At 41.7% G+C, this 26,156-nt stretch overlaps 1 protein-coding gene across 2 annotated transcripts; it reads right to left on the bottom strand.

The window, feature by feature from the left end:
- Positions 1 to 61: 61 nt before the first annotated feature.
- Positions 62 to 25,400, bottom strand: LOC120723412 (protein SON). Of its 2 annotated transcripts, none has more exons than XM_040014842.1 (20): positions 25,271 to 25,400; positions 24,578 to 24,778; positions 24,192 to 24,226; positions 21,940 to 22,112; positions 20,569 to 20,723; positions 19,571 to 19,761; positions 16,562 to 16,829; positions 14,340 to 14,533; positions 13,533 to 13,685; positions 11,789 to 11,964; positions 11,105 to 11,239; positions 10,112 to 10,198; positions 8,546 to 8,764; positions 6,980 to 7,090; positions 5,741 to 5,857; positions 4,562 to 4,709; positions 4,251 to 4,319; positions 3,160 to 3,275; positions 1,831 to 1,932; positions 62 to 1,126 (listed from the first exon to the last, which is right to left on the bottom strand). In XM_040014842.1, the coding sequence occupies exons 1-20, from the start codon at positions 25,351 to 25,353 to the stop codon at positions 1,049 to 1,051; spliced, it is 2,811 nt and encodes a 936-aa protein (XP_039870776.1). In that variant the 5' UTR covers positions 25,354 to 25,400; the 3' UTR covers positions 62 to 1,048. The 2 variants fall into 2 exon arrangements, with proteins under 2 accessions (XP_039870776.1, XP_039870777.1); XM_040014843.1 differs by lacking the exon at positions 25,271 to 25,400 and adding an exon at positions 25,062 to 25,242.
- Between the last annotated feature and the right edge of the window lie 756 nt (positions 25,401 to 26,156).

Raw genomic sequence — 26,156 nt, 5'->3', positions numbered from 1 at the left:
TCAAAAGTACTAAAGAGTGCTGGTATAGGACTTTGAACAAAGAAAGACAATGCAGTCCGTCTACTAAATAACATAAATATAATCTTTATTTCTGTATACATATGTTTAGAAGGCCAGAATAAAAGTTTAACAGCCTTGTATGAGAAACACTTTTGTTTAAATTTAGGTCATCAATGTAACACAAAGACTAACAAGAGTTAGCTGTCATTCACAGATACAACTTTTCACTAACAGTCCAGTTTGCTTCTGCTTTTGTGTGACTATGAGAAATGTCCTGCAGACTGTCGGCTGTGTGTTAGACGTAAGTGTTGATCAGCTAATAGAATATAGGGCTAAACTGCTACTAAACTATACATTTGTCATACATATGTACACACGCATGCACACATCGTCCACTTTTACTATGATCACTTTTTACCACTCCTACCCCTACAAAAACAAACAAGGTGATCATTCAAGTACCTTTAGAAAAGGTGTGATGTCTTATAGGCATAACACTGGTCACAATCAGCAAAGGACACGAAGCACTCTGAACCTGCTTTCATAGTTCTCATGTTATGTGCCAAAGGTGGTAGTTCTTGAAATATAAATGAGCCTCCAGAGTGGAAACACGGGGCAGGTTAATCACTGGGATTGAAACAAACAAAAAAACAACATTGGTGACAAACTAAAACTATCTAAACCACTCACGGAAGACCTTGTAGTAGTGCTGTGGTAGCTGTCGTTACTTCACAACAGTCGGTTCCCCTTTTTGTGTGGCATTTTCTTCAGGTGTTCTCTAACAGTACAAAGACACCTGAGTCTGTTTTCAGGTACCCTGTGTGATTGGTGTACCTGTGCCTGTTACCCAATGGGTGGGAGGACAGGGCCACATGACCCTGGTTGATTAAGCAATTAAGGAGCTCAGTAGACACTGTGACACTGGGAAAGTAGATGAACCATGGCACAAACCACAGGACCAGCTTCAGAGCTCTGGGCTTTCCTACTGTGACAAATCAAAATGTTTGCCTTGAACAGGGCCCATATTACATTTGTAATGTGTGCATGACTATGTAGAGAAAAGCGGGCCTGTAGAAGCAGCAGTGAAGACAGGGCCAGTGTAGAGTCCTGGTCCATCCACAGGAACCTTTGGATAGAAGAAAATAAAAAATTAATGCAACCTTGCATTTTTATTATTGATTATGCCACCAGGATTTAAAAAGCAATAAAAGCTATTTAAATTCTATGTGTAGTACAACTTTGAGAATGCCTTAATTACATTACAAAAACATTTACGTTAGACTAAAATGATTAAATTTCTTTTATTTTGAAGACTTTTTTCATACTGTATCCTATAAAGTCTTTAGATTGTTGATTCTGTGCCAAAGGTTTTGGCTCCTTTAAGGACACAAACAGAAGTGATTACGTTCACGGTTCATACTATCCATCTGTATATGTTTAGATAAAATCTTTTTGATGTGTTTTCTTTGTTAATTTAACCACATAAAGACATTCAGAAGAAGTGCCCTTCAACTCCCCACTATCACTGCTCTGTGAGGCTGAACCTGCACGGTGACATAAAGGTTCTCGATCATTTCAGGGTCACAGCACACAGACTTATGACTAACTACATAAATAAATGCTACATTTATTTATGCAGTTAGTCACAACTACATAAGCAATAGAGTCTTTGAATTGTGTCAAAACTTGTTGAGTTATTACAGCAGCCAGTGTAGACTGAAGGCTCTCGCTGAGAAATCAGTTACAGCGGATCCACTCTTTTCTTTGTAGTTACACACTTGCAGGGTGACTTATATTAAAAGTGACGTGACTGTCAGAGCTGTGGGTTACCTCTCCCAGAGCTTGCAGGGCAACTGTGGCTGCCATGGCCTTGGCGTGCTTCTTATTGGGACTGGCTGTCTGGGGTTGGTAGTCCACACCATTCACTGTGACCTGGAGATAACACAACACATAACTCTGTTCACTAACAACATCCAACAAACACAGGTCCAGATGAACAAAATCCACTTTCTGGGATCGTAAACAACACGTGAATCTGATGCATTTAATTAAAACACTTTTTTAGCAGCTTTTTAAAAGGTTTTTAATTACATGCACTTTCAAGGATTTAGCATGAGGGACAATAACACGAGCTAGGAAGTACACCTGTGTGGTGCTCAATCATCTTTGATCAAATAGATTGAAATAAAAAAGTATCACATATACAAAAACACGTGTTTAAGAGTTGGTAATAGGGTCACAAATGAAGTTAAATAAGGCCAAAATGCATACGAGAGGAATAAAGAGCTGGCTGTATATAACAGAATCAGGTGCTTCCCTTTGTGACATTCATTTCTTGGTACATCTTTACAGTCACATTGTACCACTACAGTAACATCTTTGAAACTGACACCACACCACAACAACTGGGAAGCAGCAGAGACTCCAAACTCCCCCTGAGATGCTGGATATTACGAACACAGATCACTATTTATAATTTTCATTTTCTCAGATGCACCTGTAAGTTACCCAAAAGTAATGAGATTACTGTTACTTTCCCATAAGCACGCTGCGTTACTGCGTTACTAAACCGTGGTTTGTTTGTGAGAGCGTCTCATGACAACGACGTACGAGCGTGCGACGCCCGTGGCAGCAACAGACGTGTGCAGATCAACAATGGATAAAATAGTGCAGAGAGAGTACATGCAGCGTTCAACGCTTGGAAGTAATCACATTACTTTGAGTTTGATTCTGTAAAAATCCACTGTTCACTCTGCGTGGGAAGAAAACTTTCTACAGCGAAAAATGAAACTTCAAATGTGAGCGAGCGGCGAGCAGCGAGCGGCGAGCACGCTGCCACGGGAACGCGACGCTCACAGAGAAACCCCCGAATGCGTAAACGAGTAAACAGTAAACTAATGGGATTACTTTCTTGGAGAAGTAATCAGTAATTAGTAAGTAATTACTATGTTCAAGGCCAACACTGTTTGTCATATAAGGTGATTTACCCACCACCAGCAGTAATGTGATTACTATCGTCAGATGCTTTTTGTTGCCTCTGATTATAAAGCCCTGCAGAGCAGGAAGCTCCAGCTGCACAGAGTGACTGTGCGGGGTTTAATGACGTAGTGGAGAAGGTGCAGACTGTCGCCAGCTTCACACAGAATGAAAATGACCCACCTTGAAAAGAAAATTCTTGCGGTGGTCAGGACCACTGTGATGGACCATAACAAAGTCTGGCTGCATTATCTTTCTCTTGTTACACAACTCAATGAGAGCAGACACCGGGTGCTTCCCTGCACACAGATAAAAGGACATCGTTAGATTTGGACAGCGCTCAGAGGAAGAGATGTTCTACAGAAGCATTGATATTTATGATGAATATTTTTTGTCCTTGTTTATGTTTGACATGCAGCTCAGACCCTTGCAGGAGCTTTTGCAGTTTACTGCAGATTTAGAAGTTCCTGAAAAAAGATCGACTGCAAAAACAGTTCAGAGAATTCTGTTTATTGTTTATGTGAGATCGCCATCTTGTGGAAAATATCAGTACTGCGGCTTATTTGTTCTGGTTTTTGCACATTTTATATGTTGGAGTGGCAGAGCTGCGTAAGTATGTTGCACATAACCACGTATATCTGCACCTTTGTTCTGATTCACATCACTTTGCTGAGGATAAATTACACACACTGTTCTGATGCTACCGATACTTTGATCCTGTGGATGAAGGCTGAGAGCCAGACTTACAAAGCAAACTGCACGTTGGAAATGAAAAGTTACTTCCTGGATTTACCAAAGACGTGCAGCAGCATGTTTGTAATTGACAGGCATGGTTGTTTATTGTTTATGTATTTGTTGGAATTTTCCTTTTAGAGGTGAATGCTGCTGCGTTTATGGACTTAACAGTAACTTCTTTAACATGCAAACTGGTTCGTTTCTGGACACAAATACTGTTTTATCTTCTTCTGTCAATCCTAAATGTCAGCTGATACACACGGATTTCAGATTTGGTGGAGTAATATATTCATTCTGTCAGATTTCTCCAGCTATCACACCCTCACAGATGACACTCAGTCAGCAGAAACCTCTAACAGCAGGGTCTGATTCTCTGCCTCTCACTGGTCCTAAGTACATCGTTATCATAAAGAAATGCATGTAGAACAAGTTTACTCTGTATTTGCTCCTGTGGGTCTGATTGGGGTTTTTGATGAGCTGCAAGACTAAAGGTCAACAGTATCACCATCTTTAAGGAAACAAATTCAGGTGTATTTTACCCATTAGGTCCTTGGTTACTACCAGTCCACCAGTTTGCTTCTGTAGTTTCTCTCCTTCAGCAACTAGACCTAAAACATTAAAATCAACATCAATAATGTGGTATTATTTATAATATCACCCATACACTTCCCTAAAGAGTGAAATGTGAGTTCGTACTATAAACTAATATTTGTGGCCAAATAACAGTAAATCCATGCAACATGACACCATATAGATCCCACTGCCTTCACTATCACCGTCTTGCAAAGCTTGTGTGAGCATCTATTGTCGAGACTCAGCAGCAAAAAGTGCATCACTTGGTTTCTCGTACCTTTGCGGTCAACCTTAAAGTCAATAACGATGGGTTCCACGGTACCCTCGCGGTTCCTTCCGAGCCCTTCGCCTGTCTTCCACCCCATCTTTCTCATCAGGAACTCCCCGACACCCCCTGACACTGGAGCTGCCCTGAGAAACTGGTCCTAGTCAGAACACAAACAACACAGTAAAAAGTCAGAAGGGAGAAAAGAAAGAAAACAACATCTACACGAGCGCAGGGATGGACAGGATGTGTTATCACATTTTCATCGCAAAGATTTTCTTCTCATGCTCCTTGTCACAGTCGCAATTGTGTGGTGTCTCTTTAAGACAGCCTAAGGTGATGTTTTGTGATGTCACAAGTATGCGCTGCTGCCCATGCTGTGGGAGAAACATGCTGCACATGAACGCTGACTGAGATGAACCTCGTATCTTTACCTCCCTAACTCAAAGCAACGTTACGGGTCGTGTGAACACTGCTCGCTTCATATATGATGAGACAGCAGCCGTTCAACCGGGCCGTGTAAGGCTGATGAAGAGTGTGTTTATTAACGGACGAGCACTGTGGAATTCCCAGTGTGGTCGTGAGTCTGTGACCGTCCTGCCGAGTGTTTCTGCCGCCTCCTCTCAACCACTGAATACAACCCACGTTACAGCATGCAGTGAAGTACACGCAGGTTAAATGTAGGTAACTGAACGTGAACCAGCGATCGATTAGAGCAGGCAGATACGTCTTCTTCATGTTTATGCTTTGTGAACATGTGATTCGATAAGACTCCAAAGCTTTTGATCACGACAGCAGTGATGAGTGCGGCTGCTGTCTTAAAAACACACTGTTTGTATTCCAGCTGTGTCAGGCAGAAATAAGAGGCTGCACAATAACTTACACACTTCTTTGCTGCTGTTGTTGAGAAAAAAAGGTTGAATCTTGCATCACTTTCTATTTGCACTCAAGCTTCTGGATGTATATTACAGTACGCATGTGATGACACGGCTGCACTACTGCGCGTCTTTTCTTCTATGTTCTCTAGAAGAGTTAAAACCTCTGCTTTCTAACAGCCTCAGATGTGAGGCTCAGTGTGAAAATACTGAGTATAGTATACTAGACGTGGTGCAGAGCTTGACTAGGAGATGACTACCAGGGGGTTAAAACTAAATCAAGCTTGATTTTTGCGTTGAATGCTGTGAACATTACCTTCTTCAGCCATGCTTGTGGTCCACTGGTCGAGAGCTCCTCAGAGCTGAGGACCTGGGCTCCAGTTGAACCAGTGAAAAGACCAGGAACCGTGTTGGATTGGGCCCAAGCATCTACCTATTGAAAAAGGACACTTCTATAAAATAAGAGCGTTTAAGCATGTCTGTATTTGTCTGACACAACTGTCAGTATTCCGAGATTAGCTATCCCCATTCTCTGGGCTTCACGTTTGCTACCATGGGTGGGAATGCAGATTTGATTTGGCAGGTTTTCTGACAGATCCACAGGCCTCTGGTTGCTCTTTTTGATTTTATAGAAGAAACACTGTCACATAAATCATTAAGACTAATTTCATTCATGAAGCGTCTACAAAACATCTGCTTCCAAACAGATCAACTGCAGCTGCTGCAGTCAGTATCAAAGTGGCAGCTCCACCTCACACTCATGACAGCCGCACAGATATTTATGAGGCTCAGTCACCACTTAATCAAAGCCTAATGTTTTCCCAAGTTTACGCTTTTGTGAAATTGTATAATACGCATAAAATACTATAACACTCAGAATTAGCCGTAACCTCACCAGCTACAACATTATACAAGTATTAATATGTGAGTAATGTCTCAGCAGTGGTACACCAGGGACAGATCACCTACTACTAGTGTGTGAATGTGTGTGTGACTGAATGTAGTGTAAAGCGCTGTGCAAATACAGGCCATTTACCATTTTTACCATCTGCTAATCAGAAGGCTGGTGGTTCAACCCCCATCTGCTCCAGTCTGCATGTCATCCTTGGGCGACATACTGACGCCAAGTTGCTCGAATGTGTGTGACTGTTGGGTAGAAAGCACTTAGAGCGCATGGAACAAAGTGCTTGTGCAGATGTGTTTGAATGGGTGAAGGAGGCAAGTTGTGTAAGCAGCAAAGCACTCTATAAGAACCATTTACACTGAACATGAAATGCTTTTGTGTCTTTTGTCCATTTTCCTGTTTTACAAAATGCTGACCTGACAAAATGAGAAAAGCCGTGTTTTGTTTTGATTGAAAGAAGATGATATTAGGAGCTAAAACCCAGAACAACATATACATGCTGCACCTAAAACTGAGGCTGCCAGAGTGGTGATACAGTGTGATTATGCTGCTATTATAGCATCTTCATAGTTTCACACTTGCTAATAATATAAAGTTTTTATGGTGAGCACGTTAGCTGCTTTAAACGTTTATTCTTTTGAGACTTATTACCTGCTCTTGTGCTCGGGTGAGCATGCGGATGGCACTGATGTCATAGGGGTTCTCAGCCAATCGCCTCTGAGCTTTGATTCGTTCAGTTACAGCCTGGGTGATGTCTACTTGCTGGAGAGACAGAAAAACAGAGAGCGAGAGGTTAGTCAGACACAGGTTTGAGGGTTAAGAAGGAGAGAAGACCCAAACTAGAGTCGTTTTAAACTCTTACAGTCTGAATAAGTCCGTGATACAAAAATATCTTAAACCATTCAATTGTTTTGCAGCTAGTTTATCCGTTTACCTGTAATTTGGAGAAAAAAGCAAACTGAACAAAGAAAACGGAGCTTCCTCCAGAACCCTAAATACAAGCATACTGGGTTCATTGGTAACTCTTAACTGGTCAAAGGTTTGGCAGCTGTGTGGCTGAGACTTTGTGTTAGCCCACTGCTGGCTGGTTCACACTCCAGGGCCCCACTTATCTAGAAATCTCTGCTCACCTGTTTGTTCATAAACATTTCACTTTACTGATGATTACCTCGTTAAAGACTAAAGCGTTGGGAAGTGTTTTCAAGAAACTGTGCTCGTGGAATCTAGTGCTTAATTTAATATAAATCAGAAGGTGTGGAAACACAGCGGTTCAACAATTCAGAGAAGATAAAATCTCGAACCACATAAAAAAATTGCACCCTATGTTTCAATTACATACTTCATTTAACTTTTGTAAAGCATTTAAACAATGTTTCCCACAGACAGGCAGTGTAAAAATAAGAGCTCTACCACACAGCAAGACAAAATATCCCCAGAGATCCTTCCAGGAAAATTCATGTCAGCTCTGCCTTCACCACACAAAATCTGTTTCAACGCTGATATTGTCAAAGTTTTACATTAATTAGCATCTCATTAAGCCGCATTTTAAAAACAGCGACCTTTCCAGTCCAATAAAAGGAATGTCTCTGTGCCTTCCCTCAGAGCACGTCTTTGGTGGGACGGGAGTAATCTTGTCCCATCGCTGTAGACAAACACTGTCAAATCACGGTCCAGGCAAATGGCAACGACATACTGTTTGGATCGTTTTGCATTTTATGTTAAACGAAACCTTCTTTGGGGAAACACATGAGGAAGGACGCATGAAGGAAAATGCAACAAAGAACAGAAGCAAACTGAGGGTTTAAATATGGGAAGAGTGAAGAAAGACAGAAACAAACAGCGAGAAAGACACCAGAAGGCACAGGGAATAAAGGGAAGGCATAGTAGGAACAACAAGAGAATATAAACAAACTAGATAATTAAACTAAGGAGAACTAAGAATACAAACACTCCAAAAAACTCAGCCTAAGAATTTTATCTCCAACTTCCTTTCAGATAAGTGGTAAATCCACCTCTTGGAAGAAGAGACCTGGTTGAGCTTGCTAGCATTAGTACAGGATATCCAGTGGATTTTGGCCAACTAAACACTGCCTGGCATAGTGGAATCACACAATCACATTTACTCCATGCACTGTTCACCAGCATCGCCCAAATCATCTTTAAAAAGGTGAGAGGTGTTCACTTCTGTTGTATAGTATGCACTATCTCATTTCTCACCTGCAGTTGTGGGTCAGGAAAAACTTTGTCACTGTTTGTCACAAACGCTGGCTGTTCAATAACTTCCTGCAAAACCGCTGCCGTTTCCCCTGATGATGATGATGATGAGGAGGGTGCTGCTGACAGAACATTTGTTTGGGCCTTTGCTGTAACAGCAGCCTTCTCGGTTGTTTTGTCAACTGGCACCCATTCTCCATAAGCACCCAGTCCCTCTCCTTCCTGTAACACATTACAGTAAATAAGTAACAATGGGTTTATATTAAAAGACATTTTCTTTGATAATTACCTGCAATTAATCAGGTTAAAGGGAGACATTTATTCTGTGGAATACAAAGTGCAGCTCAAAGAATAAACTGAAGCTAGAATTGTTTCAATGCTTACTGTTCATATAGATCAGATTCAGATCATTTTATTGATTCTGACAATTCATTTGCAGCTTAGCCACAACCTGCTCATGCAATCACAGGCAAAAATAGAAATGTGTCCACCAACGATCATACAAAGAAGTCAATCTAAGTGGTGTCAGAGTTAAGTGATCTAATAGCCAAGGGAATACAAGATTTGAAGTATCTGTTTGTGTTTCAGTGGGAACGAGGTAATGGTGACCTGAGAGGAACTTCCTGAACTCAAATGACGAACATGGTCAGGACAGCTGATTCTTTTGGGGGTATTGAGAGGTGCCCTGCTCCTGTGGATCAATCAGGATGCAAACTGACATATCTAATGCACCACCAGCTACAGGCTGAGACGTCTGCCACCGTGCACCTTTCTTCTCATACAGCATTACCCCATTTTTCTTTTTGTGGTTTTTAAATTTGTAAATGTCTGCATGTGATCGTCCCGAGATGAAGAAACAAACAGAATATTGTTGAGATATTGATGGTGTGAAAAGTGCCTCGACCATGGCCCCAGAAAAAATATTAAATATCCATTAAACTCAAAAGCCCAAAAAGTCTCCTGAGATGGAAACCAATTCCTAATAAGACAAATGGCACAAAAATGTAGGAAATGTAAAAGTTAAATGTTCTCTCGACATCCTGCAAAGTTCCCACCAGGACCACAAAGTAAGATCCACAAAGATGTTCATTCATTCAACAACAAAAAGAACAACATTAAGGAAGAACACCATCGTAGTCATGGTTACTGCTCCCACAAACTATCCTGCAACACAACTCTTGGGACAGATAAAAATTTGTATTCTTAACTTTTCAACAAAAATGCACAACACATGTTTGGGAGAAAAACAGATTTTGCACACCAACAACAAAACCTCATATTTACCATAAAGCATGTAAAGAAATCATAAATAAATAAAATTTAAGAAGAAAATTCAAGGCTAGAGTCCGTTACTGACACTATGTTGTTTATGCAACAAGACGATGACTTGAAAGCAGCAAAATGGTAGCAAAATCAAAATGTTATGGTTTTGAAATGGCCACGCCCCCTGCTGACCTAAAGAAAGGAAGATGTTTGACTCCGACATCCCGGTTAAATGGAACAGAAAGGTAGCACTGAGATGCACACTGGAAGTGATTCTATTCAGTCTAATAAAAACGAGTTTCATACCTTCTTACGATGCTGTGTTCCTGAAGACACTGGAAACTCCTTGGCCATGCCTGCATCACTACGGACTGCTGGACGAACTGTTGAGTTCTGATTGGACAAAAATTTGAAATGGTTACTTCTTTTTTCAAAAATGTTACTTATTACACAACTGCGACTATATCCACCAGAAAAACCCTATGAAGGACCAGGTGACCCCATCATTACATGCCTCTCTGCAGCTTCTCTCCTCCTGTCCTTGCCCACAGAGAATGTGCCAGGCCATCAAAAATAAACCCAAAATGAGCCAAGCAAAGCTATGACTTTTCAGCTGGTGGAATACATTTGTGGTACTGCTACCTTTTGCGAGTCTCATTCCCTTGCTCTTCTGAAACTCCCACTTTCACCATATTATTCCCTATCTGGGAATTTGAACTGACAGTTATATAATTGACATCAGCTCAAGAACAGAAAAACCACTCAAAACTTCTGCCCAGTTTTGGGATAGCATTCTTCAGAAAGTTTGAAACTAAGATAATCAGTTCACAGTTCGCACCAGAACCACAGGAAGAAAACAGCGTGACAAAGAAACCTGCATGTGATGACAGGGTCATGTGTATAGGGACATACTGTCAGCTCAGATTCAGTTAAATGAATCGTACAGACAGATGATAACCTTCAGCATACTCCGCAATGAGCCAATCGTGTGAACTTGGCCTGATGAGAAAATGGATTTTAATGCCTGTAAAGAATTCCTAAAATATCCAAGATAAATAAGCCTCTGAAATGAAAGGATTGTGTAACAAAATGATTGTAAATCCTAAACGTAACATTTCAGCTGTATCACTTATATTTAAGTTAAGTCTGCATCTAATTGGTATTTCAGCTCCTGCATTTCAAATGTGTTGTGTTGTGGGTGTACAAAGACTAAGCTATGAAAACTGCGTGTTTGTCCAAATATTTCTGGGTCTAACTGCATTTAAAACAGACACGATGCAGCGCACGTGTGCATATTACATTAACACTGAAGGTGATTGCTTTTGGTTCTCGTAGAGCTGCTCCTCCAAAAGGTTTCTCATCATCCTCTTCGTCTGAAACATGAGGCACTGCCACTGGCAGCTCTTCTGTACTGTCTGCAATCATCTTGCATTTCTGCAAACACACACACACATATAAAGAGTAAGCTATGTAACTACGGCGCATCGCTCTTGTTTTTCCACATTGCAGGCTGCAGATCTCCATGGCTGTTACAGAACACTGCAGAACTGTACTTTAGAGCTGCTATGATCTGAGTAGGATCCTGTATGTAAGCAGACAGAGACCTTTCCACCTATAAAGGTAGAGCAGCAGAGCTTTAACAAAATGTAATGCACTTGTCCTTTAATGTAAGGCTCACTCTATGACATTAACCAAATCTGGAAAAGAAAATCCCACCTGACCCTCTTTGAATCAGCTCATATTTTATACAACAACTGTTGGATGTATGTAAATCCATGCTCTAAATCCAAAATCATTTTTAAGTATCAGGCTCATCGTTGCTATGTGAGCATGCACAAGGGCCTGGATCACAGAGGATCATGGAATGCTTCAGTGTTTTAACTCACTGCCTGTTCAGCTTGTGACAGTTTTCTTTTGGCATACGATGGCCTGTCCTTTGCACTAACTTTAGTTGTTTTGATACATAGAAAACATGAAACTTACGTCAGTAAATTCTTTAATGCTAATGCTGTTCGCTTGCTTTGCTACTTTCCTTTTCACCTCCTCCAAATTAGCGATGTTGGGTTGGGCAGGGGCAACGGGTGGCTTCTGCATAATGGAAGGCAGTGGAACCAGTGACGACAAAGTGCCAATGTTAGTCAAGGCTGCTGTCACAGTGGCTACAAGTGAGAGGAGACACGGCAAAACACACAAATCGGTGAATAACAAGCACAACAGCCGACTCAAATAATATTCGAACATTTCAGCTTCAGTCGTGTAATTCTGCTTATAGTACTTGTTTTATTGACTCAACACACTCGACACTTCACTTGACCTTCATGGTTATTTTGCTCCAGAAAACTTACTAATCAGCAGTAGAACTACTCACACACAAGAAAAGACATCAGAGGTTAAGGTTAGGCGATATTTGAAAGGTTTCCAACCGACAATCGTCAGTCCAATAAATGACAACAGGTGATATATTCACGCAGGTGACTTTTTGATGGGCGGAGCAACGTAATCATGCACGTTTAGAATTTATAAGATTTGTTTGAATATTTTACCTTCTTTTCTTGTTTCAGTATTAATATTGCTACTTTCTGGATTATTCATTCGTTTATTTATTTATTTATCTGAGATGAACCAAAGCACACAAAAAACTTAACATTACATCAGATTTTTTTTTAATGTTCGCAGGAAGAGACATTTGGATTTTTAACTTACTTATTGTTTAATTCTGTATTTGTTGTTTGGTCGAGTGTGTGATAAGATAAACACAGTTATAGTGGTAAAAACAGCGCTATTATGTTTTCCGTTGACTGCTTCTCTTAGTTTCAACCAACATTATTAGCAAACCAACTCGTGGGCAAATAAATAAATAAATCGCTCTTGTAAAAAACGACTGGTGAAAGGCTCAGCCTACAGTCAATATATCCGTCCAATTGCCCAACTTTATTAGAGATGCAGTTTACTGTTGAAGAAAGAAGTCAACTGGATGTCTGTATTTGTACATTTTGATAAATTACAGCTTCATTCCAAACAGACAGATTCAAACTAAGTTAAACAGTCTTAAACTATTTCAACAGAAAATGACAATAAAACCTCGTCTCAAGGAAATGACCAAATCTGTATCGATGGAGCAGCGGTAACTAGGGATGGGTAACGGTATCCAGTGTTCTGACATAAACGGTAGTAACCAGACCGAAAAGCAGCGCACATTTCGGTGCTTTATTTCTGTGCTTTTTTTTTCTTGAGATGTCACACACTTTGGATTCTAGCCAATCATTTTACCTTTCCAAGGATAGTAGGTGGGCCCAGGTACGTACGTTCTTTTAGAGCAGATGGATGATTGCAGCAGCAGCAGCCGTTCTTCTCTGCGTGAGTAGCTTCATGTTGTTCGTGTGTAATTTACGTTGAGTAGGCTAACCACGTGATTACGTTAATGCATGTAAGGTGAACTAGCAAACACCGTCGTAGTTACATGTCTACCTGTCTTCTTGTTTGATAGAGTGATACCATATATGCCCTATAGCTGCAGAAAAGGCTAACATTGTTATCTTTTTACAAAAAAAAACAGCTAAACATGAGAGGTTTTAGGACAAAGTTTGTGTTCTCCATTCTTTAAGCACCGGCACCGTTTCAAAAGTACCGGTTTGGCACCGGTATCGGATAAAACCTAAACGATACCCATCCCTAGTGATAACAGGAGGAAAAAATCATGCAGGAAAGAGGAAAGTCAAATTCCTACCAGCAGTCATACTGGCCATTGCAGCATTCATAGCCATTGTTGGCAGAGCCAGAGGAAGCACTGAGGATCTCAGGCTAGCAGGGATAGGCATACCAGCTTTGGCACACATGGCAGCAGCATTGGCCTTAGCAATTTCCAACAACTGCTCCTTATCTGAGAAACAAAAAAATAAATCTTACATTTTTTAGACATAATACATAATATGAAGTTTCTAACAGCTATATACAGTTTTATTTTCCTTTTTTTAAATAGAAATCTGAGCATATGATTTTAGCGGTAAAGAAGATAAGAAAATTGTAATCTCAAGTAAATCATCACAACAAAATGAATTAATGGGAATTAGTGTGATGATCACATAGTCAGAAGCAACATATAACCATCATCTTTCAGAGGTAATGGACTCAGACTCAAAGTGCTTTATACTACTTCATCATTCAGACAAGCACTTTTTCTATTCATGCTAACTTGGAGTTCACAGCCACCCCATAACATACAGGATCCCACATATATTTACTGGTACTGACTCATGATAGAGTACAATATTAATTTGAATCCCCTGTTGTTCTCACAGTATTTAAACTTGAGCTTTATCATTGGGGGGGGGGAGCATCAAGTTGACAAGGAAAGGTGAGCAACTAAAAAATGAAGTAAGCACTTCATGCAAGAGGTTTTTTCTAGTAAAAACTCCTGGCACTTAGTGAAAATCAGGCACTAATCTTTGTTATATACAATAGCACCAAAATACAAGTGACAAAAAGGAAAAATGGCACGTATTACATTCACACGAGTGACTTCATAATATCTGACCCAGTTCACTGATACGGTGAGGGCTGTTGCTCAAGCTGCCGTGTTTCCGTGAGGGCGACCTGTTTTTGCGTAGGATTAGCACAGGGGAATGGCTCGGCTCACGCTTCCAACGGTCTCTCTGGCTGTATGCAACCCTCCGCCGACTTTGTGACACTGACCGCGAGCGTGACCGCCGTGGCCTGCGGCCCCTTGACCTACAAAGCAACATGCAGTCTCATTTATCTTTCAAAAAACCAACTGCTAAACAACATCTGTATACAAATATTCATAGGTGAAACTTTACAATGTAATAAAAGCACTCACAAACTTTCAAGAACCACTGTGTACAGCTACAACTGTGATAAATATTTTGGGCACCCTCCTCTATGATTCTGTTCCATGGACTGAAAAACTAGATGTGATGAAGACAATGTGGTGATTGCAAAATGGCCAGGAAGCACTAGTTTCATCAGAACACTCTTGCCAACACATAATCAGGCAAACTGCATTTGCACCTGTGGGGAAGCAAGTTGCCACCTCTAAATGAGGCCGTGGTCCTGTGGAACAGGATGACTTTGACGCCATCGTGCACGCACGGGCGTCTGCTTTGCATGCACTGCTACAGTTTGAGGGTCCTGCAGGTACCTCCCTGCACTCAGAGAGAAATCCTGCTCACGTGAATAAACTTACTTTTGACTGTCGGGAGGCAGAGCCCAAAGGAGGATGGGCTCCTAATGTGATTGGCCACTTTGATGGACACTTCAGATTACTGTGTTAAACTGAGTTACACTGTGCCAGCGACAGAAATGCTGTTCTAAAGCGCATTTGTTCACAATTTGAAAGATAAAGTTTAGTGAATTAAGTATCAACAGCTATTGTTTACTGAGGAAATACACACAAGTGTCACTGGATTACTTTAATGCTGAAGAAATATTTGAAACCATTAATCTGTGGTACAGAATAACACAGCTTCTATGATTTAGAAAGAAATCATCACAATGAGAAGGACGCATCATTCCTCAAGTCAACTGAGTAAACTTAAGTTTATAAAATGGGAACAAGTATAACATGTTTTATGTTTTTGCCAGTGGGTGGCTTCACTCAGTGAAACAGCTTTACACATCTGGCTCAGAGCTCCACTCACTGTGGGTTCAGAGCTCCACTCACTGTGGGTTCAGGCTCCACTCACTGTGGGCTCAGAGCTCCACTCACTGTGGGCTCAGGCTCCACTCACTGTGGGCTCAGAGCTCCACTCACTGTGGGCTCAGGCTCCACTCACTGTGGGTTCAGGCTCCACTCACTGTGGGCTCAGGCTCCACTCACTGTGGGCTCAGAGCTCCACTCACTGTGGGCTCAGGCTCCACTGTAACAGGTTCTCTGAAAAGACAGTCTGTGGGCTGGACAGGAGAGCAGGACGTGACGAGTTGTCCAGGGTAAGCAGCTAATTTGTCTGACAAGCAGTTCAGGTTGTTCCCAAAAGTTGATTCTGTTGATCTGGATGTTTTGAGTGGGAGAAACGTTTCGTCACTCATTCAAGTGACTTCTTCAGTCTCAGCTGACTGCAGGTTTCCCAGCCTTAAGATACACGTACTGTTTATGTACGACTGAAACTAGCACCAATGGTGAGCAGTGGGATATGGGGTCAGTTCTTGAACTCAATGCTAGTTTTTTAAACGTGTTAAAGATGCCTGGAAAAGGAAGAGTCCAAAGAAACGATTAAAAGCCCAAAATTACTATGACAGTCATTTCTACTGTGATGGGTCTGTATAAACTTTATATACACACACACATTCATGCAGCACTATTTTATGCCTTATCTACACACAAATGCACACACTCAATTTCACAAATGTATTTTTGTGTCTATTTTAGACATTTTAGCACTAAAAGCTTTGTCCTCTTTCACTGAGTGAAATTAATGCTTTACTTTACCAAACAACAGGATTTTTTCAATGTTTCAATTCTTTGTGCAAGAGCAGTGATAAATTATAAGCAATGGATGAATACTACTGCTAACAATTAAACACAATCTAGCAGTATGCAGACTGGAGGCAGACTCCCGTGTACTAATGAGAGGTGAATAAATAAAGGGAGGGAGGGTCCATGGGGCTATTTGGTGTCTGGATGTCATGTATAGAACAGAACCATAAGGCGTGTGTGAGGTGTGATCATGCTTCTGAAATGCAGATAAATTATCTCCAGGTAAGTAAGCCAGCGCAAACACACTCCACCCCCTGACCTACCTTGAGCGTGATCTCTTCCTAAGTGAAGGGCTCGTGGATCTAGATTCTCTCTTGTAGCCTCTACGTGGTGACTTGGATTTTTTCTGCTTCTTTGATGACTTCTCCTCTTTTTTCTTCTGTGGTGACTTTTTTCTTTTCTTTCCAGCAGATTTCACATTTGCAGGAAAGGACGTTTCTGATGCCTTGCACTGAAGCAAGCCAGGCTCAGTGCTCAGGTGATGTTTAGCAGATATGGACTGGCTTGGCACGGACGTGGATGCACTAGAAGCTGAAGTTTTTAGAAAATCACATGACAAAGACCACAGCTTGAAAAAACCCAAGTACTCTAAATTAAAAGCCACACCTATTAATAACACAAAGCACTGATACGACATTACAAAGTATTTATTTTAGTTTTATTCTAGTATTTTAGAATAAAACTGTGTATGTGTCTGTAAGACTAGAGAGGAAATGACATTTTTCAAGTTATCTCTATTATCACCAGATTTATAGTGTGTATGTGTGGCAAGTTGAGGCTGATGGCTCAGCTGCAGGGGAGGAGTGAAGCAGCAGGTTCAAGGTGTGGTATCAGGGGAGGCTGGTCTTCGCAGTTGGCGAGCATCATCTAATCATGCCTTCCCTATTTCAGTAGCGCCTGGGGCGAGAGAGGGGGGATATCTGATCAGATCTGCTGGAGGTGGAGGAGCTGGCAGCGGAAATCGCAGAGAAAAGAGAGCAGAGCACCGTAAAGTGCAAAACATAAAATAAAAGTTTGCACAAGAATCTGGGTGGAGCCGAAACCCAGGACACCAGCATGTCATAGCGCCAACCCCCGCAGCCGGTGGAGGCACTGGCGAAGATTGAGTCTGAGCTGGTGGCAATACACCGGGAGTAGGTGGCGGTAGGGCTGGGCCATGTCAAACCGTTCACGGTAATACCGGTAAAATGTTGGGCAACGATAAGAAAATGAAATATTGTGATAGAATTTGGGTAAAACGCGCGCGCAGTGCCTTTGTTTTCATACGCACATGGCCCAAAAAGCACGGCGGTGACGCAGAATGAGAAGAGCGAAAGCGGATCGTTGAATGAAACGATGAACCAGAACTGGTTTGTAAAAATGCTGCAGCTTCAGTGGTGTGGAGCTGGTTTAGCTTTCGTGCGTCAGATACACAACAAAGCACTATTTTTGGTAGAGCATGCTAGCGGGCCGTCGTTATTACCGAACCGATTTCATGTACACGGCGCTCGAAAATCTGTCAAATGTTTTAGTGCGACTTTGCTAAGCTGCGAAGCCGCACCGCTTCATGGATTGTTGGAGCATTACGGCTATCGTAGGCGGAGCCTCGTGCAATAATACGTACTGTGCTTCAACATAATGTTACTGTATTGTGTGTGGATAAGCTCTTTTTAAGTTGTGTGAATGTTATACATGGTTATGCTGAGGATATGTCGGCCAGTTTCCACTGGAAATGCCTTTTGGTTAAACTGTCAGCGAGGAGTTTGCATTTGCACTGTTACATGTTTATATAACTTTAATGCAGATAAAAAAAACAGCTGCTTGTTTAAGTGAAAACACATTGATGGGTTTTTTGCACTAATAAAGTTGTGGAGCTGTAAAATATTTTGTCTAGTGTCAGTTATATCGTTATTGCAAATTTTCAAATATATATCGTGATAAATACTTTTGGCCATATTGCCCTGCCCTAAGTGGCAGTGCATCAGAAGCAGAAGCATTGTGTGGACCTCCAAGCTTTCTTGGAGGTGTTCCAGGCGATGGCCGGCAGAGGAGTCGGCTCCCCGGCTGCTCCCGTTGCTCTTAGGGGAAGCCCAAGTGGTAGCGCTGAGTCTTCCCACAAGGCATCCTGGACCAGCTAGGGCTCTCCTCCGAGGACCATCTGCACCACTTTCCAGGAGGGTCGGATAAGGCCGGAGGTCCACGTATGTCAGGCGGCTGCAAGACACCGGGATGGCGAAGTGGGTCTGTTGCCACCAGCTGCCGAGCCTTGAGGCTGCGGTGAGGCTGACTTAGGACCAACTGGCAGCGTGGCAGGAAGGTCCGCAGGAGCAGCTGTGTGCAGCAGCGGCTAACTGACTGTTCCCAGCCGTGCGAACAAGGGTCCAGGTACTGTTTTATACAACACGATTTCCCACACAAATCTGATCAGAGCTAGTTCTTACATTTTCTACTCGAGTCCTTAAAGCCCTTTATACAACATGCCTCATTCAGCCATTCGCACGAGCACTAAGTGCCTTCTATTACACGCACTCCAATGAACTCATCAGAGAAAATGTTGGGTTCAGCATCTTGGCCAAGGATATGTAAGTGTGAAGACGAGAGACTCGAGCACCGAGTGATTGAACCACCAACCTTTCAATTAAGTGGAAACTGGCCGACATATCCTCAGCATAACCATGTATAATATCCACAAAACTTAAAAAGAGGTTACACACACACAATACGGTAATACTATGTTGAAGCACAGTACGTATCACTCCGCGAGGCTCCGCCTACGACAGCTGTAATGCTCCGACAATCCATGAAGCGGTGCGGCTTCTTAGCTTAGCAAAGTCGTACTGAAACATCTGACAGATTTTTGAGCGCCGTGCACATAAAATCGGTTCGGTAATAACGACGGCCCGCTAGCATGCTCTACCAAACGTGCTTTGTTGTGTATCTGACGGACGAAAGCTAAACCAGTTCCCCACCACTGAAGCTGCAGCATTTTTACAAACCAGTTCTGGTTCATCGTTTCATCCAACGATCCGCTTTCGCTCTTCTACTAAACGACCCTGCTGTTACAGCCACCCCAAATTTGTGTTAATAGCTTATGAGTAAGATTTACAGTATTATTCCTGGATACATGGTGTTTATACTGTTTGAACAGTGATTTCCTCAAACTTGAAATTTAAGATTTTAATATTCTGAGATCCTGGATATCTGATTCCCATGAACTATGAGCCACAATCATCACAACACACTCAGGACCTGCTCAGTCATGGAAACCAACGTCCATTTCATACAGATCTTACCTAGTTTTTCTGTTTCCTCTCTTTCACTGTGGTTAGAGGTCTGCCGTTTTATTACTCTTGATTCAGTCAACTCTTCTGCTTGTAAATTACTTTCAGTGTTGCTGAGGTTGCCCTGAGGTGGCTTGGGCCAGTTTGGAGGCCATTGGTGGGAATGAAAGGATTCATCTTCTACATCTTTCTTCTCTGACGAGCTGCAAGTAAAAATAGAAATCACATAATTGCAGGATGAAGTAATATCACAGTGAAACATATTTATCAACAGTGCTGTCATCAAGCACAGAGTGTTTCATACAGTTAGTTGCAAAATCTTCCTCCATTTTTTTAGACATGTTGCTGCCACCAAAGTCAAAATGAGCCAAATAAAAACCAGAATAAAAACTTTTACAAATAAAAACGGAACTGTCTTAGTTTAAACATTCAATATGTTTTCTGTTTTTTTTCTGAATAAAATGTGTTTATGAGAGTTGCAAATCACCACATTCTGTTTGTGTCTATGTTTTACACAGCAGCTCAACTTTTAAATTTAATCTAAAAGCCACAACCAAAACACGACCTGATTAAAAGCCTAGTAATTTTACTAAGGACTCAATATTTATTATGGAAAAATAAATATTGCCATTATTTTGCAAACATTTATTTTACATAAACTGGGAGATATTGTGTCTGTCTCTTTAACTTTTAAATAGGCAGGTGGAGTCGGTCAACCATTCATCGGAGGACAGCTGAGCATAAGAAAGCTGGTAGCAGTTCCTAGATCTTCCAGTTAGCATGTCAAAGTATTGTTGGTTAAGTTCATAAATCCAAATCATGAATGTGGAATGTCAGGTAAAGTCTACAGAGTGGTAGAATAAATACTAAATTAATGTGGTACATTCACTGTTGGCAGCCCTCTTGGCAAATTAGGATCATCAGCCCACAGATTTGAAGGGAAAACAGTTTGTATAACAAAATAAACAGAGGAGGAGCCATCAACATTTCGTTCAAAGTTTGCTTCCCACCTGGAGCGAGTCCTAGACCTCTGACGGTCGTGTCGAGTCCGAGAGTCAGAGTTCTTCACTGGGCAGGAATGTGACTGGGAGTAGGAATGTGAAGGTGAATGGCATCCCCGCCTGTCACGTCTTTCCTCATCTTCTATTCCTTTATTTGAGTTTTCCTGTCAGAGAGCAATAAAAAATAAACCTTGTTTTCATTACTCTTTCATGAGTGTAGCATGGACTGGTAATGATATAGCACTTTCAACTAACAACTATTTGACCACACAAAGTGCTTTCTTATAACAAGCTTCATTAAACCCCCACACACACTTTCACACCATCACACGGGGCGACTCAGGTTTCACTGTGATATGCTTATCCTGGCGTTTCCGCCTGAGCCAAAGCTGCCCCAGTTACATCAATATGTAATTTATTTGACCCATCTCCCCCCCAAAGTTATTTTCCCATGCACTCTCAGAACGTCTTCAGTGTGACTGTTACACACTTCCACCCTCAGAGTTGCAGTCTCAGTCCATTCACTTGTGCATTTGCAGAGGAAGCTGGATGTGTATAAAATGGAGAGTCTTCAACTTGATTTTGTGGAAGTGGGCGAAGTTGAAGGAAGGAAAATCGGACAAAAAGGGCGGCTTTTAAGCAACAATTGTGTTTTTATAAGCGAAACCCTTTTGACCACATCGAGAGGTAGAGGCCGTTCTTCCACAGATGCCTCGAGACAGCACACCAAAACCCTGCAGCCACAGAGTCACTCTGGAGGACAAATTCATGGTTGTGCTTCTCATCTCTCCCCATTAGCAGAAATACTCTTAATTATCTCACAATCAAACAGTTGGTTCAAAGTCAGTGGCTGAATCGACCAAATGGCCCAAACTTGAATTTGAAAATTGAAGAATTTTTCATTAAGCCTTATGTATTGGATCTAATGGTAACAGGCAGAAATATATTACTGTATTATTACTATTACCAAGCACAAAAATATCATCACACAGACTTATAATCAACACACTTAAGATTTACAATGAAAAAGATAAAAGCTCGCATGCAGGGGCTAAATCGGGCCCAATGTCCCGCCTCAGACACTGGCCCAACAAATGCAGGACACTCGCTCCTCCTAAGATAATTAGTCCAACTAAACAGTCCGACGGTGACGACTTTGCAAGAACAGACTAACAAGCTACAGTCGCACAGTCAGAAGGACAGCAGTACATAAATTTAACGTGTATTCTACTTGACATAGTTACTTGTGAACACTACAGACAAATCAAACATGAGAAAGGAATCCTCTCCTACTCTTACTAAAAGCAAAGGGATAAATCTGTATTAGTAACTAAAGCTGATTTATGTATTGGGACCACAATGAAAGTACTTTGTTTTCACCTGTTTTGGGATTATATCAGGCAGCTCCTCCTGTCGTTTTAGTTTAGTATGCTTTAACACAAAAGCAGAGTCAGTATCTGATGAATTCTCATCGTCTTTCCTCCTTTTCTTCTTCTTCCTCTTTCCAATTAAGTGCTTCTTGCGGCATCTGGACTTACTCTCACGATCCCCACCTGGAAAACAGTTTAGCAGCTCTGCATATTTTTCCAGCAAAAAATATTGTATGTGACATATACAGGAGTGACAACATATGGCAACGTAGACAGAATTTACAAGGAAATGGGAAAGGAGAACCGCGGAGCTCAGGGTCTGACTGCACTTGGATGATGTGACAGCAGATGCTGTTTATGTGGGTCTGCTGTGGTGAAACGACAACATGCCGAAGATGGACAACAAAGCACGCGTCTTAGATTATAGCCACTTACCAGCAATATTCGTTGTTAGTTTTTATAAATGATCTACCAGTACGTAAACTTTAATGAAGGATGGCCCCCTGTGGACTCGGCTAAAAGACATACGTCTACATCATTAAAGCAGTATTGAAGAAGTTTTTAGAGAATTCCACACTGATAATTGTCACATTACTCAAATAGAAACTACTAATACACTATTGAACCTGGCCCTTGTTTTGCTCTTCAACTTCTCTGAGTTTGGTTATGCAGCATGTCTGTAGGTTCTCAGTCATTCCAGACATCGTAATCTAAGGAGCTTGGAATGAGAAGCAACTGGACTTCTTTCAGTTTCTGGAAAACGTGTGTAGACCTCAGACCGCTGCATTGGAGAAACCAAACAGCTACTCCATAAGCGCACGGCACAACATAGAAGAGCCACCTGGACAGGACAAGACTCAGCTGTACGTCTGCATCTAAAGGTCAAAGGTCGCTCTTTCGAGGACACCAGAGAAGACAGATGGTTTAAAAGAGAGTTGACAGAAGCCATCTATGTCCACTGTGAACGACCATCCTTGAACAGAGCGGATGGCTTACCACACCAACCATCTGCCACCTACAATCCAGTTTTGAAATCCCTTCCCTGGCGTCTTAATTAGGGATGGGTATCGTTTAGGTTTTATCTGTGCCAAATCTGTACTTTTGAAACGGTGCCGGTGCTTAAAGAATGGAGAACACAAACTTTGTCCAAAATCCTCTCATGTTTTTATTTTTAGCAGTCTCTTTTTTTCTACAAAATGATAACCACCGTCCAGCCCCACGCACGGGGCGATCCGTGCTAACTCACTAATGGAGATTTACCACACCCGCAGTAGATGTGCTCGGTGTGAGGTCTCGCAGCAAGCTATCAAATACGGCACATTTCTCGGCTTTTAAAACAACGCTATGCGTCGCCAGGTGCTTCATCAGATTCCAGGTGTTACCTCCTTTGCACAGTATCAGCTTAAAGCACTTGTTGCTGCTGAGTTTGCATCTTTTGCTGTGAAGTACAGCCAGACTTTGACCGCTTCACCTTGGGTGTTTTTAATCTGTAGCTCTGCTCTAAAAGAACGTACGTACCTGGGCCCGCCTACTACGCTCGCAAAGGTAAAATGATTGGCTGGAATCCAGAGTGTATGACAGCTCAGAAAAAAAATGGCACCGGATATCGGTACCCATCCCTAGTCCTAATGCCCACTCACATTTTGCGTCAGTTCATCTACACAGACACATGATAGGGTGAGTCAACTGGCCCACACACTTTTAAACAGCTTGGCTCATGTGATGAGGCACATGATCAATAATGGGTTGAGGAGACTCACCCTATCATGTGACCTATCAGGTCACCTGACGCAAAATGCGAGTGCGTGTTGAGGTACCTGGGAAGGGATATCAAGACTGCTTTGTAGGTGGGTGTCTTAAGCCACCCCCTCTGCTCAATGATGGTCATTCACAGTGGACATACATGGTCTCTGAGAACCTACACAGACATGCTGCCTCCCAGAGCAGACAAAATCTTAAAAAGGGTGCAGTTAGAATACAGCACAAAGGACCAGAGTCTTCATGTAGCTAAAGAAGGACATCAAAGACGGGGACAATGTCAAACCAATCAGCTTCTGGGAACATGAGACTGAAAAGGGCCTGGGCCAGCTGGTCAGCAGTGACTTGACTTTTAAATACGAACAAGGGGATTGTCTACTGAAAATATTTTTTAAAAACATATATAAAGATTAGCCACAGAACAGGGCAGCTGTGAATATACCAAGTCTATCTGCGGTAAACACTCGATGCTCAAAAAGTTGACAATATAATAAAGAGCCGTACCTTGCTCTGTTTTTCTTTCCGTTGGTGTTCCTCTTCTATGAAGCAAAGATAAAGCCTGAATTAGGCACATTTAAACAGTCGTAATTAACAGTAAAACGGCAGGAAGCTATTGGCTGTTTTTGTACAGTAGTGTTGCCCTCCTGAACGATCTAGGTTGCGGGCTACACGTTATCCCACCGTGTCTGTAGTAAACCTTTTTACTCCCTTCATTCACTGACTTTTGAAACTGGACATAATGCACAGGTAAAGTTACAGGTTCCTTTGTGAGCCCAGCCCCTTCCTCTCAGACTATCACATGCTTTCTTTGGAGTTATATTTGCTGGCTGAGCACGTGAGCACACAGGTTTTCTGACTGTGGATGTTGCAGCATGTGCTTTCAGGATCACCTTGACTTGTGTTTATTCTTTCGCTTCAGGTCTGCCCCAGACTCTGAACTACTCTCCTTCTCTCGGTTCCTCTTCTTCCTCTTGCTTTTGTGTTTTTTGTGCTTCTTGTGCGAACTGCTGCTTCTCACGTCTTTGTGTCTCTTTGTAGAGGCATTTTCTGCTCCATCCATGTTACTGCAGTCACCCACTCTTTTAGCATCACTGATGGACAGAGGCAGAGAAAATACGTGTTACTGTTTGACCAGAAAGAGTCAGCCAACGCTTATTAAATGTCTAATATTCTGAAGCCTCTCCTTGCATCGCTTATTGGATAATAAGATCCAGATGTGTTTAACAGTCATGCCTGTTGAAGATTTAAGAGGTTTCAGGTTTCTTCTATCATTGCTTCGAATTCTTTTCATAGTCTTATCATTAAAACCGGCAGTGACTTAAATAGAAAAATGTCCGCTTCAAACCTAATTAACTGTTTTTAAACTTTACGGACTCTCTCGGCTTTCTTTTCGACCTCCCGCGTCCACGAATGGCCTCGCTCCTAGCGGTACAGTTTAACTGAAAACAAACCTAAGCAACGTTAGCTTTCATCCTTTATTTGGCAACTGGTGCAGCAACCGGTAGCTGCAGCAGCGACTAACATGTCTGTTCAGTGAAATTTCAAATAACGTCTCAATAGAAGAATACAAACAAACAACATACGCTTTGTCCTCATTCTGGTCTTCAATTTCTCTGATTTTATTTAATATGAAATCTTGAAAAATTTGCTCTATGTTGGCCGCCATGTTTTAATGTGCATCGCTTTGCCGTTCCGGGTGGAAAGTGAATATCTGTGGCAATGTTCCGGATGAAAATCTGTTCCTCCTCAGCAGACTACACGCAATCCTACACAGTTCCTCTGTATAGGGTATTGTTTTTTTCACTAATCATTGTCATAATGATGATGATTATTATTATTAATTACTATTGTCTCTGCTCAGTTTATTATTATTATTATTATTATTATTATTATCATTATTATTATTAGGGCCCGAGCACTGAGGCCCTACTGTATCTTTCATCTTCTTCTTCTTCAGGCGAAACAAGTGCCTTTTTGAGGGCTTTAACATGCTCAAAAACTCGTGAAATGTTGCACACGTGTCAGGTCTGGTGACAAATTTCGTATTTTAATGGTTTTACATATGAGCATTGGAAAATGGCTCTGGAGCGCCACCTACGTGTTGTTAAATGCAGTCCTACGAACACATCGTTTGAGCTACATGAATGAAATTTGGCCCACATGTGTATCATGCTGACATGAACAAAAAAGTCAGTGGGACCATTGACACAAACCCAACAGGAAGTCCATCATTTTGGACTGAATGTGACATTTTTGGCTCAGTTTTTGCTATTTCCAGGCCTTGTACTTTTGCAAACTCCTCATCAGGATTTGATCTTATCAGCTTCATATTTGGTCAGTGCCAGCTGCACACCTGGGCCATGTTAAATTGTGGAGCTGTTGAGTTTTCGGGATAGGGTGTGGCCGTGGCGCCACAACGAATTTCAATGATTCACCATGAAAATCTTATTTGCTCTCATTCCATCCTAC

The sequence above is a fragment of the Simochromis diagramma genome, unplaced genomic scaffold, assembly GCF_900408965.1.
Source record: "Simochromis diagramma unplaced genomic scaffold, fSimDia1.1 OVJJ01000165.1, whole genome shotgun sequence".
NCBI classification, from domain to species: Eukaryota; Metazoa; Chordata; class Actinopteri; order Cichliformes; family Cichlidae; genus Simochromis; species Simochromis diagramma.
Note: the sequence above shows the minus strand (reverse complement) of the source record. Positions and strands in the feature narration are given on the sequence as shown.

What these genes read in the sequence shown, in the direction of transcription:
- LOC120723412 (XM_040014842.1), bottom strand. Translation starts at nt 25,353, where the DNA reads ATGGCGGCCAACATAGAGCAAATTTTTCAAGATTTCATATTAAATAAA. An exon ending in CAATCACCTTCAGTGTTAAT is followed by an intron (nt 10,199 to 11,104) that starts GTAATATGCACA and finishes TTGTCCAATCAG; the next exon opens with AACTCAACAGTTCGTCCAGC. An exon ending in GCAAGAATTTTCTTTTCAAG is followed by an intron (nt 1,933 to 3,159) that starts GTGGGTCATTTT and finishes TGTTATCTCCAG; the next exon opens with GTCACAGTGAATGGTGTGGA.